Source organism: Lepisma saccharinum, chromosome 28 (genome assembly GCF_977018435.1).
Source record: "Lepisma saccharinum chromosome 28, izLepSacc3.1, whole genome shotgun sequence".
Classification (NCBI taxonomy): Eukaryota; Metazoa; Arthropoda; class Insecta; order Zygentoma; family Lepismatidae; genus Lepisma; species Lepisma saccharinum.
The window spans coordinates 34,036,253-34,050,140 of NC_139256.1; the positions used below are offsets into that span (position 1 = coordinate 34,036,253).

Here is a 13,888-nt window from a genome sequence, read left to right on the forward strand (position 1 = left end):
TATTTCTTACGTGTTAATGAGATGGCTGAGCTTGTTTTCTGCACACCAGCTCCTCGATTGTCTTGTCTTTATACTCGTTATGTGTGAAGGAGGGATGGTTTCACACAGTTATTCGATAAAGTTTGATTACAAATAACGCAGGGGGGAAAAGGTGGATAACACGTATTCGATACAAATCCATATTTAATGTAAGATTCATTGTAATACCTGTATTTCACATTTTCGAGATTTTCGACTTTCTCGTAGATGGTTCAACACTATTTTCACTGATATCCGGTGGAGGAGAAACCGATTCTGCAGCACTTTTCACTGTCGGTGGTTCAACACTAGCGCCACTTTCACTTGTCTTACTGATTTTACGTTTTCCTCTTATAATGAATTTATCCATGATGCAACAAGAGCTAAAATCACCACACTAATAACAAGAAACTGAACGTAACTACGTATAAAGAGGGAGAGACGAGACACAGTCACGAAATAACACTGAACTCCCCTTCCTCTCCCCTCTTCCCTCCCTCTCTTTCTTTCTCCAGTCCGTAACGTACATTCACAAACACTCCCATTATTGTCAGCATTTGAAACAAACAATTCAAATACCATTCGGAGCACGATTAGCAATGAGCGCAGCTGCAAGATTTCATTGTTGCAAAGAGTAAACAAAAGCGATTCTTGGAAATAGAGGATAATACAAGTTCTGAACATAATAATAAATCAGAGTTAGAATCCTTTAGTCTGGCGGTCGGTGGGGGAGTAACATGAAATCCTCAATCCATCCCTTTTTATAATTACTTTGAGGAAAATGTTGACAAAGGAATGTCTATTTTCTTTGCTTCCCTTTATTACATTTTTAAGTTATCTCTGTCAGAAACAGTTTTCATTATTTATAATTATTTTAAATTGTGCGTAGCACCTAAAAAGTCTTCGCGTACCCCCAGGGGTACGAGTACCCCAGGTTGAATACCACAGCACTATGGTGTACATAGCCTAGCCTCAAATACTATCAGACACTATTTTGTGAATAACTTGAATATGATTCCATATTTTTTAAATTTCTTTTAATATGTTTCTTTTACCCATAAATGGACCAGTCAATTTTCAAAGTGTCCTCCTTTTGCTTTCACACACGTTCGTAGTCTGTCTGAACAGCACGCATAGTCTCAATGAGAAAATCCCCCAAAATTTGCACAGCACTGCTGCCATCAAGGACCAATTTAAATTTGCAATTGTAAGATGCCTCTTCTTGCATAAAATTCATCTAGCACTGACCACAGTTTGTAATCCAGTGGATTGAGATCAGGACTACCAGATGGCCAACCTGCAGTGGACAAGAAATCCAACCCACCAGTGACTTGTTTTTAAAATCGTTTATGCATTTCATGCATTTACTGTACTGATATGCATAGTTCTTCTATTTTGTAATTAACTTTTACATACCTTGTTTAAGAAAAGTATTAAAAGTCAGGAGGAAATTCTAGCCATCATCTTTATGTTGTGTGACGTCTCACATAAAACTAATTTTTGGAATTATGATACACTGTGGAACCATTTAGTATTTTTAGTTTAAATGGTAGAATATGAAAACGCGAACTGGTTCCTGTATTTTAATGCCTTTCTTTTTTATTTAAAGCATTTTCCGTCGTTATTCACTTCGAAAATTTACAAAGTGGGCTATATTTATGTTATTCAAAAAATAAAATAACAATAAATAGATCTTGAAATGATCTATGCTAATTTGCATGGAGTCTCCTCAAAGCGCGTAGTAGTAACGTCATCGCTTGTAATCACGGTGTCCCAGGTTCAATCGCCGGTGTAGGCACATAGTGATTCGGATTCCACTTTAAACTGTACGTCCAGTCCCGTTTAACCTTCTGTGCATAAAGTTGACTAAAAACTCCAATCAAAACCGAAAAGGCCGAAATGCAAGAAATGACGACAGTTCATACAATTTTCTTCTCAAAATTACTTCTCTCCGCTTGCAGTGTATAAAGGTTAACCCCAAGTGAGGTTCCCCAAGTTACATTTTGCAGACTATCGAGGCACTGGTGTCTGGCCTCTCACAGCCAGTATAATCGAACGTGGGGCCTGTGTTGTGTTCTGTTGTAATTGTCTATTCATACGTCTCAACATTTCACCATCCAACCTCATCTTCGCGATTAGTCAAAAGTGGCTCAAAAGAGAAGTAAAATAAAATATAGCAACCAGTCAACCAAAAACAACTCTCCACGTACGCCATATTTCACAATATTATCAAATACACATCTTTATTTTGCTAAGATAGCTAGCTATTCCCCCCCACCCACCCCCACCCTAGAGAGAATTGATACCTGACACACGCCTCTTTAATTGCATCGATACCCTTCGGAAAGAAGGACTAGAATGTTTCCTAACACAATATTGTAACATTATCCCCCGCATTTGTTACTACCGGCAACAACTGACGTCATGGTTCAATGCATGTGTACGTAAAATCGATCAGTTGTCAGTTTCTGTCTCTATGGCAATAAGGAAAACAGTCTCCATAACAAAAGGCGTATGGATTTTTCTGCTGCATTTCTGATTTCAACGGAGCAGTTATCGCTTGAGTTGCGAATCGCTCTTGGAAACTCAATATGCCGACAACTGTTTACGTCACATGTTCGTTCTGCGAGAAGGAGATAAATTCGGCAGAGATGGACAGTCACCGCTCCAACTGCGGAAAACGAGAAGTTCAATGCCAGAGTGACTGTGGTGATGATCAGCAACATCATAACAATGTCTGCAAGAAGGAGGCTGGTTCTCAGTTGTTTTCCACGGAAGATGTAGACAATCACGAACAACAGTGCTCTGTGAAAGTTACCGAGAATGAATCCAAGTCAAGTTTTCCGGAGGAGACCACCTTTGGAGTCGAGAACAGTCAACCACCAACAGCATGCCCGAAAAGTGACCAGACCGTTGACAAATCAGAACCTCCTGTGGTGTCATGTGACAATTTTTCAAATGAAGTGAAAAAATCTGACGTGTGTGACAAGCATGTGCAACGTGAGGACCAGTGCGTGTTTTGCGACGAGATATTGCTTGAAACAGAACACTACGACTCTTGTGCGCTCATGCCTATCCGCTGTGTCAATGACTGTGGGAAGAAACTGCCAAGGAAAGATCTCAGCGAACACATTGAGAATGAGTGTCTCAACACGGAGATCGAGTGTAAATATTGCAAGAAGGAAACCAAGAAAAAACTGCTGGATGGTCACCACTCGGAATGTCTGAAATTCCCAATTCTTTGTCCTGAGAGTTGTGGTGTTGAAGTTATAAGAGAAGACGTGGAGGCACATTTGGATGAAGAATGTCAGAAGCGATTTGCTGCGTGTGCTTACAAGAAAATACAGTGTAGCTACGAAGGTTTTCCTGCAGGGATGAGGCAACACGTGAAGGAAGAGACGCAGCATCACTTGGAACTAGCGAGAAGTGCCATCGATAAGCTCTGTTGCAGAGTTGAAAGTCTTGAAAAGAAATTAGAGAACGAAAGGAGTTTCTTGTGGAAAGTAGAAGGCATAACTGAGGAGATAGAAAAAGCTAAGAACGGTAGTGGTCACGTGATTTATAGTCCCCCATTTTACAGCAGTAAACACGGGTACAAATTAAGAGCCTCGATAAGACACGATTTCTGTGAATACGGCTTAAGAGTTTATATTGAAATAATGGCGGGACAATATGATTCCATTTTGAAATGGCCCTTCACAAAAACTGTGAAATTTAGATTAGTTGACCAAGCAATGAAGGGCGAGGACATTGTTCGTTACTTAAATTTCAAATATAAATCCAGGGAAGGTGAACTAATAGTACAATGGACGCCAATTATTCTCTCATCCGAAAAACTCAAGAGCAGAAATTACATTGTAGACAATGCAATTTTCCTTCAATTTACTGTGGAAAAAAGTGCATAACGTTGAAAACACCATACACGCACACACACACGTATGTATATATATATATATATATAAATTCTGTGATTCACGCTACGACGCCAGAGGTCGAATCCTAGTCTGGGCATGGATATTTGTTAGTGTCCGTTCATCAATTTCATCATATCATCACTCATCTTCATCTTCGCAAATTAGCCAAAAGTGCACAAAGGCGAAGTAAAAGAAAGCAAATCAATCAATCAATTAATAATTTCTGTGCTGAGCAGTGTATCGCTACTGGTATAATTTATCCATGGAGAAAGTATATTCTGTCTGATTTATGGTTTGTGTGCTTAATCATAATGAATTTTAACTATTATAATACCTGTGAACAGAATGAACAAGAGATAAAAAAGTGAGGAATCAATTGAGTGCTTATAATTCTAAAAAATAGAAATTTTGAAGTAGCGGAAATAGAAGAGAACATGACAGATTTTTTCCTGTGTTGGTAGGATGACACACTCCTAACGTACTGTATGGTGGGGTCTCATACTGTATCACATTTATAAGATTGCCATTTTTAGTTTTGCTTGAATACTACCTGTAGTTACATTTATAAGCCATTGGAAATTTTTGTTGTCTGGTTTCTTATTACACAAATTATCGAAGAGAATATTAAAAATTAATGCTTGCTCATTGTTAAACCTATATCTACAAACTACATTACATAAGGATTCTGATTCAATGGAACAAATATAAGGAGAGTATATTGCATTCCTTCTCCTCTCATAGCCTAGTAAGATTTTGAATTTAAACCTCGAAATAACACAAAGAAACCTGAATTTTTTGTACATATGAAGCCTCAATTGCGTTTATTAAAAGTTTAAGGAAGAAAATCCCTTGCTTGTTTCCCCTTGGGATGGCCAACAAATATGGCGGCCGTGAGGTTTCTATTTAAGCTTAAATCTCTTGTAGTAGAGGTGGTAGAGGTATGGAGTTGCAGTGTACATAATTTGGTGGGTTATTGTCTATAGATGAATTAATTAGCAGTTTGACATACAATGTGTCAATTATAAAGGTGGTGTAAAAGCTATCTTTGGTTAAAAAGAAGGGGGGAATTCGGAAAAATATGGATGATTTAATTTTAACCATGATTGTCTTGAAAATATCAGCAAAATAGAAAAACAAACAGAAAATCCGTACCACTAGGATATTTTGAAGAGAAGCAAATTTTGGAAGTTTCCATATTTTAATAAACACGTTTGACTGATGCCGTGCAAGAACTTTTCTGTCTTTTTTCCTGGTTTTATGAAATATTTTCACAAAATGACGTGGGTGAACAGGCAATTTTGTATCACTTGGAGGTAAGAACAAATCATAGAATGGTAATTTTTAATTATGTCCCTATTATGCAACTGTCTACTAATCGTAACGATGAGAATGGATGATGATTAGATGAAATTGATCAAAGGACCGCATTGTTATCTAAAGTCATTTTCCTTGAGAGATTCCAGAGAAGAAGCAAATGACAAGCGACATGATTTTGTACAGTTTCGTCCTGTGTCCATCTTACCGTAAATGCTGTAGATTGGTTTAGTTTCTGCAAGGGACCAAATTTAGCTATAAATTATTTTAGCAAGTAAATTCACCTCACTTAGTAGTACCACAATTCACTTATTTATACAGCATTCTGGTTCAAGGTCTGTTGAACTGTATATTGGAACCAAAATGCTGTATATAGAAGTGAATTGCTCCACTACTATGTGATGCGAGTGTACTGTACACTATGTCAACCTTTTTCTCCGAGTACCCCTAAAGAAACTTTTCCACTCAAACGTGTACCCCTCCCTTCCCCGAGTTATCCTTAATTCAGATTATACATAACTACTTACATCTAAAATAAATTATGCAAATCATTACCTATTGAATTATATAGTTTTACTATAAAAATGAGAATTATAAAATAAATAAAGGAAAATTACGGGTATAGCAAAAAAATATTATGAACTTTAATATTTCTTACGTGTTAATGAGATGGCTGATCTTGTTTTCTGCACACCAGCTCCTCGATTGTCTTGTCTTTATACTGGTTATGATTGGTTACTAAGTGTCTGTGAAGGAGGGATGGTTTCATACAGTTATTCGATAAAGTTTGATTACAAATAACGCAGAGGAGAAGAGGTGGATAACACGTATTCGATACAAATCCATATTTAATGTAAGATTCATTGTAATACCTGTATTTCACATTTTCGATATTTTCGACTTTCTCGTAGATGGTTCAACACTATTTTCACTGATATCCGGTGGAGGAGAAACCGATTCTGCAGCACTTTTCACTGTCGGTGGTTCAACACTAGCGCCACTTTCACTTGTCTTACTGATTTTACGTTTTCCTCTTATAATGAATTTATCCATGATGCAACAAGAGCTAAAATCACCACACTAATAACAAGAAACTGAACGTAACTACGTATAAAGAGGGAGAGACGAGACACAGTCACGAAATAACACTGAACTCCCCTTCCTCTCCCCTCTTCCCTCCCTCTCTTTCTTTCTCCAGTCCATAACGTACATTCACAAACACTCCCATTATTGTCAGCATTTGAAACAAACAATTCAAATACCATTCGGAGCACGATTAGCAATGAGCGCAGCTGCAAGATTTCATTGTTGCAAAGAGTAAACAAAAGCGATTCTAGGAAATAGAGGATAGTACAAGTTCTGAACATAATAATAAATCAGAGTTAGAATCCTTTAGTCTGGCGGTCGGTGGGGGAGTAACATGAAATCCTCAATCCATCCCTTTTTATAATTACTTTGAGGAAAATGTTGACAAAGGAATGTCTATTTTCTTTGCTTCCGTTTATTACATTTTTAAGTTATCTCTGTCAGAAACAGTTTTCATTATTTATAATTATTTTAAATTGTGCGTACCACCTAAAAAGTCTTCGCGTACCCCCAGGGGTACGAGTACCCCAGGTTGAATACCACAGCACTATGGTGTACATAGCCTAGCCTCAAATACTATCAGACACTATTTTGTGAATAACTTGAATATGATTCCATATTTTTTAAATTTCTTTTAATATGTTTCTTTTACCCATAAATGAACCAGTCAATTTTCAAAGTGTCCTCCTTTTGCTTTCACACACGTTCGTAGTCTGTCTGAACAGCACGCATAGTCTCAATGAGAAAATCCCCCAAAATTTGCACAGCACTGCTGCCATCAAGGAACACTTTAAATTTGCAATTGTAAGATGCCTCTTCTTGCATAAAATTCATCTAGCACTGACCACAGTTTGTAATCCAGTGGATTGAGATCAGGACTACCAGATGGCCAATCTGCAGTGGACAAGAAATCCAACCCACCAGTGACTTGTTTTTAAAATCGTTTATGCATTTCATGCATTTACTGTACTGATATGCATAGTTCTTCTATTTTGTAATTAACTTTTACATACCTTGTTTAAGAAAAGTATTAAAAGTCAGGAGGAAATTCTAGCCATCATCTTTATGTTGTGTGACGTCTCACATAAAACTAATTTTTGGAATTATGATACACTGTGGAACCATTTAGTATTTTTAGTTTAAATGGTAGAATATGAAAACGCGAACTGGTTCCTGTATTTTAAAGCCTTTCTTTTTTATTTAAAGCATTTTCCGTCGTTATTTACTTCGAAAATTTACAAAGTGGGCTATATTTATGTTATTCAAAAAATAAAATAACAATAAATAGATCTTGAAATGATCTATGCTAATTTGCATGGAGTCTCCTCAAAGCGCGTAGTAGTAACGTCATCGCTTGTAATCACGGTGTCCCAGGTTCAATAGCCGGTGTAGGCACATAGTAATTCGGATTCCACTTTAAACTGTACGTCCAGTCCCGTTTAACCTTCTGTGCAAATTAGCCAAAAGCGCACAAAGCCGAAGTAAAAGAAAGCAAATCAATGAATCAATTAATAATTTCTGTGATGAACAGTGTATCGGTACTGGAATAGATTCTCCATGGGGAAAGTATATTCTGTCTGATTTATGGTTTGTGAGCTGTATCATAATGAATTTATAACTATTGTAATACCTGTGAACAGAATGAACAAGAGATAGAAAAGTGAGGAATCAATTGAGTGCTTATAATACTAAAATATAGAAATTTTGAAGTAGCGGAAATAGAAGAGAACGTAACAGATTTTTTTTCTGTGTTGGTAGGATGACACACTCCTAACGTACTGTATGGTGGGGTGTCATACTGTATTACATTTATAAGATTTCCATTTTTAGTTTTGCTTGAATACTACCTATAGTTACATTTATAAGCCATTGGAAATTTTTGTTGTCTGGTTTCTTATTACACAAATTATCGAAGAGAATATTAAAAATTAATGCTTGCTCATTGTTAAACCTATATCTACAAACTACATTACATAAGGATTCTGATTCAATGGAACAAATATAAGGAGAGTATATTGCATTCCTTCTCCTCTCATAGCCTAGTAAGATTTTGAATTTAAACCTCGAAATAACACAAAGAAACCTGAATTTTTTGTACATATGAAGCCTCAATTGCGTTTATTAAAAGTTTAAGGAAGAAAATCCCTTGCTTGTTTCCCCTTGGGATGGCCAACAAATATGGCGGCCGTGAGGTTTCTATTTAAGCTTAAATCTCTTGTAGTAGAGGTGGTAGAGGTATGGAGTTGCAGTGTACATAATTTGGTGGGTTATTGTCTATAGATGAATTAATTAGCAGTTTGACATACAATGTGTCAATTATAAAGGTGGTGTAAAAGCTATCTTTGGTTAAAAAGAAGGAGAGAATTCGGAAAAATATGGATGATTTAATTTTAACCATGATTGTCTTGGAAATATCAGCAAAATAGAAAAACAAACAGAAAATCCGTAACACTAGGATATTTTGAAGAGAAGCAAATTTTGGAAGTTTCCATATTTTAATAAACACGTTTGACTGATGCCGTGCAAGAACTTTTCTGTCTTTTTTCCTGGTTTTATGAAATATTTTCACAAAATGACGTGGGTGAACAGGCAATTTTGTATCACTTGGAGGTAAGAACAAATCATAGAATGGTAATTTTTAATTATGTCCCTATTATGCAACTGTCTACTAATCGTAACGATGAGAATGGATGATGATTAGATGAAATTGATCAAAGGACCGCATTGTTATCTAAAGTCATTTTCCTTGAGAGATTCCAGAGAAGAAGCAAATGACAAGCGACATGATTTTGTACAGTTTCGTCCTGTGTCCATCTTACCGTAAATGCTGTAGATTGGTTTAGTTTCTGCAAGGGACCAAATTTAGCTATAAATTATTTTAGCAAGTAAATTCACCTCACTTAGTAGTACCACAATTCACTTATTTATACAGCATTCTGGTTCAAGGTCTGTTGAACTGTATATTGGAACCAAAATGCTGTATATAGAAGTGAATTGCTCCACTACTATGTGATGCGAGTGTACTGTACACTATGTCAACCTTTTTCTCCGAGTACCCCTAAAGAAACTTTTCCACTCAAACGTGTACCCCTCCCTTCCCCGAGTTATCCTTAATTCAGATTATACATAACTACTTACATCTAAAATAAATTATGCAAATCATTACCTATTGAATTATATAGTTTTACTATAAAAATGAGAATTATAAAATAAATAAAGGAAAATTACGGGTATAGCAAAAAAATATTATGAACTTTAATATTTCTTACGTGTTAATGAGATGGCTGATCTTGTTTTCTGCACACCAGCTCCTCGATTGTCTTGTCTTTATACTCGTTATGATTGGTTACTAAGTGTCTGTGAAGGAGGGATGGTTTCATACAGTTATTCGATAAAGTTTGATTACAAATAACGCAGGGGGAAGAGGTGGATCACACGTATTCGATACAAATCCATATTTAATGTAAGATTCATTGTAATACCTGTATTTCACATTTTCGAGATTTTCGACTTTCTCGTAGATGGTTCAACACTATTTTCACTGATATCCGGTGGAGGAGAAACCGATTCTGCAGCACTTTTCACTGTCGGTGGTTCAACACTAGCGCCACTTTCACTTGTCTTACTGATTTTACGTTTTCCTCTTATAATGAATTTATCCATGATGCAACAACAGCTCAAATCACCACACTAATAACAAGAAACTAAACGTGACTAGGTATAAAGAGGGAGAGACGAGAGACAGTCACGAAATAACACTGAACTCCCCCTTTCTCTCCCCTCTTCCCTCCCTCTCTTTCTTTCTCCAGTCCGTAACGTACATTCACAAACACTCCCATTATTGTCAGCATTTGAAACAAACAATTCAAATACCATTCGGAGCACGATTAGCAATGAGCGCAGCTGCAAGATTTCATTGTTGCAAAGAGTAAACAAAAGCGATTCTTGGAAATAGAGGATAATACAAGTTCTGAACATAATAATAAATCAGAGTTAGAATCCTTTAGTTTCGTGGTCGGTGGGGGAGTAAAATGAAATCCTCAATCCATCCCTTTTTATATTTACTTTGAGGAAAATGTTGACAAAGAAATGTCTATTTTCTTTGCTTCCCTTTATTACATTTTCAAGTTATCTCTGTCAGAAACAGTTTTCATTATTTATAATTATTTTAAATTGTTCGTACCACCTAAAAAGTCTTCGCGTACCCCCCAGGGGTACGAGTACCCCAGGTTGAATACCACTGCACTATGGTGTATCTAGCCTAGCCTCAAATACTGTCAGACACTATTTTGTGAATAACTTGAATATGATTCCATATTTTTTAAATTTCTTTTAATATGTTTCTTTTACCCATAAATGGCACCCGTCAATTTTCAAAGTGTCCTCCTTTTGCTTTCACACACGTTCGTAGTCTGTCTGAACAGCACGCATAGTCTCAATGAGAAAATCCCCCAAAATTTGCACAGCACTGCTGCCATCAAGGAACAATTTAAATTTGCAATTGTAAGATGCCTCTTCTTGCATAAAATTCATCTAACACTGACCACAGTTTGTAATCCAGTGGATTGAGATCAGGACTACCAGATGGCCAATCTGCAGTGGACAAGAAATCCAACCCGCCAGTGACTTGTTTTTAAAATCGTTTATACATTTCATGCATTTACTGTACTGATATGCATATTTCTTCTATTTTGTAATTAACTTTTACATACCTTGTTTAAGAAAAGTATTAAAAGTTGGGAGGAAATTCTAGCCATGATCTTTATGTTGTGTGACGTCTCACATAAAACTTATTTTTGGAATTATGATACACTGTGGAACCATTTAGTATTTTTAGTTTAAATGGTAGAATATGAAAACGCGAACTGGTTCTTGTATTTTACACCCTCATTTTCTTTTTTATTTAAAGCATTTTACGTCGTTATTCACTTCGAAAATTTACAAATTGGGCTATATTTAGGTTATTTACAAAATACAATAACAATAAATAGATCTTGAAATGATCTATGCTAATTTGCATGGAGTCTCCTCAAAGCGCGTAGTAGTAACGTCATCGCTTGTAATCAAGGTGTCCCAGGTTCAATAGCCGGTGGAGGCACATAGTGATTCGGATTCCTCTTTAAACTGTACGTCCAGTCCCGTTTAACCTTCTGTGCATAAAGTTGACTAAAAACTCCAATCAAAACCGAAAAGGCCGAAATGCAAGAAATGACGACAGTTCATACAATTTTCTTCTCAAAATTACTTCTCTCCGCTTGCAGTGTATAAAGGTTAACCCCAAGTGAGGTTCCCCAAGTTACATTTTGCGGACTATCGAGGCTCTGGCGTCTGGACTCACAGTCAGTATAATCCTGTGAGTATGGTGACTGTGTTGTGTTCTGTTGTAATTGTCTATTCATACGTCTCAACATTTCACCATCCAACCTCATCTTCGCGATTAGTCAAAAGTGGCTGAAAAGAGAAGTAAAATAAAAGCTAGCAACCAACCAATGAAAAGCAACTCTCCACTTACGCCATATTTCACAATATCATCAAATACACATCTATATTTTGCTAAGATTGCTAGCTATCCCCCCCCCCCCCCACCGAGATAGAATTGATAAGTGACACATCCCTATTTAATTGCATCGATACCCTTCGGAAAGAAGGACTAGAATGTTTCCCTAACACAATGTTGTAACATTATCTCCCGCATTTGTTACTACGGGCAGCAATTGACGTCATGGTTCAATGCATGTGTACGTAAAATCGATCAGTTGTCAGTTTCTGTTTCTATGGTAATAAGGAAAACAGTCTCGATAAATAAAGGCGTATGGATTTTTCTGCTGCATTTCTGATTTTAACGGAGCAGTTATCGCTTGAGTTGCGAATCGCTCTTGGAAACTGAATATGACGACAACTGTTTACGTCACATGCTCGTTCTGCGAGCAGGAGATAAATTCGGCGGAGATGGACAGTCACCGCCTCAACTGCCAAAAACGAAAAGTTCAATGCCAGAGCGGCTGTGGTGATGATCAGCAACATCATAACAATGTCTGCAAGAAAGAGGCTGCTTCTCAGTTGTTTTCCACGGAAGATGTAGAAAATCACGAACAACAGTGCTCTGTGAAAGTTACGGAGAGTGAATCCAAGTCAAGTTTTCCGGACGAGACCACCTTTGGAGTCAAGAACAGTCCCTCATCAACAGCATTCCCGAAAAGTGACCAGACCGTTGATAAATTAAAACCTCCTGTGGTGTCATGTGACAATTTTTCAAATGAAGTGAAAGAATCCGACGTGTTTGACAAGCGTGTGCAGCGTGAGGTCCAGTGCGTGTTTTGCGACGAGAAATTGCTTGAAACAGAACACTACGACTCCTGTGAGTTCATGCCTATCCGCTGTGTCAATGACTGTGGGAAGAAACTGCCAAGGAAAGATCTCAGCGAACACATTGAGAATGAGTGCCTCAACATGGTGATCGAGTGTAAATATTGCAAGAAGGAAACCAAGAAACAACTGTTGGAATGTCACCACTCGGAATGTCTGAAATTCCAAATTCTTTGTCCTGAGATTTGTGGTGTTGAAGTTATAAGAGAAGACGTGGAGGCACATTTGGATCAAGAATGTCAGAAGCGCTTTGCTGCGTGTGCTTTCAAGAAAATACAGTGTAGCTACGAAGGATTTCCTGCAGGGATGAGGCAACACGTGAAGGAAGAGACGCAGCATCACTTGGAACTAGCGAGAAGTGCCATCGATAATCTCTGTTGCAGAGTTGAAAGTCTTGAAGGGAAATTAGTGAGAGAAAGGACAATAAATGAAGAACTGCAGACGAAGATAAATGTACTAAACTGTGGGAGTTTCTTATGGAAAGTGGAAGGCATAGCTGAGGAGATAGAAAAAGCTGAGAACTGTATTAGTCACGTGATTTATAGTCCCCCATTTTACAGCAGTAAGCACGGGTACAAATTAAGAGCCTCGATAAGACACCACATATGGGAATGCGGTTTAAGAGTTTATATTGAAATAATGGCGGGAGAATATGATTCCATTTTGAAATGGCCCTTCACAAAAACTGTGAAAATTAGATTAGTTGACCAAGTAACGAAGGGCGAGGACATCGTTTGTTGTACAAATTTCAAATGTTATGGCCTTTATAAACCCAGGGAAGCTGAACGTAAACTAATAGTACAATGGACGCCAATTCTTGTATCATCCGAAGAACTCAAGAGCAGAAATTACATTGTAGACAATGCAATTTTCCTTCAATTTACTGTGGAAGAAAGTGCATAAATTGAAAAAACCATACACGCACACACACACATGTGTGTATATATATATATATATATATATATATATATAATTTCCGTGATTCACGCTACGACGCCAGAGTTCCCGGGTTCGAATCCTGGTCTGGGCATGGATATTTGTTAGTGTCCGTTCATCAATTTCATCTTATCATCACTCATCTTCATCTTCGCAAATTAGCCAAAAGTGCACAAAGGCGAAGTGAAAGAAAGCAAATCAATCAATCAATTAATAATTTCTGCGATGTGCAGTGTATCGCTACTGGTATAATT

At 37.2% G+C, this 13,888-nt stretch overlaps 2 protein-coding genes across 2 annotated transcripts; both read left to right on the forward strand.

Moving 5' to 3' along the window:
* Positions 1-2,609: 2,609 nt before the first annotated feature.
* LOC145980888 (TNF receptor-associated factor 4-like) lies at positions 2,610-3,923 on the forward strand. Its single transcript, XM_083113973.1, has one exon. The coding sequence runs from the start codon at positions 2,610-2,612 to the stop codon at positions 3,921-3,923; it is 1,314 nt and encodes a 437-aa protein (XP_082970099.1).
* Positions 3,924-12,221: 8,298 nt separating this feature from the next.
* LOC145980889 (TNF receptor-associated factor 4-like) lies at positions 12,222-13,601 on the forward strand. Its single transcript, XM_083113974.1, has one exon. The coding sequence runs from the start codon at positions 12,222-12,224 to the stop codon at positions 13,599-13,601; it is 1,380 nt and encodes a 459-aa protein (XP_082970100.1).
* Positions 13,602-13,888: the final 287 nt, after the last annotated feature.

What these genes read in the sequence shown, in the direction of transcription:
- LOC145980888 (XM_083113973.1), top strand. Translation starts at nt 2,610, where the DNA reads ATGCCGACAACTGTTTACGTCACATGTTCGTTCTGCGAGAAGGAGATA.
- LOC145980889 (XM_083113974.1), top strand. Translation starts at nt 12,222, where the DNA reads ATGACGACAACTGTTTACGTCACATGCTCGTTCTGCGAGCAGGAGATA.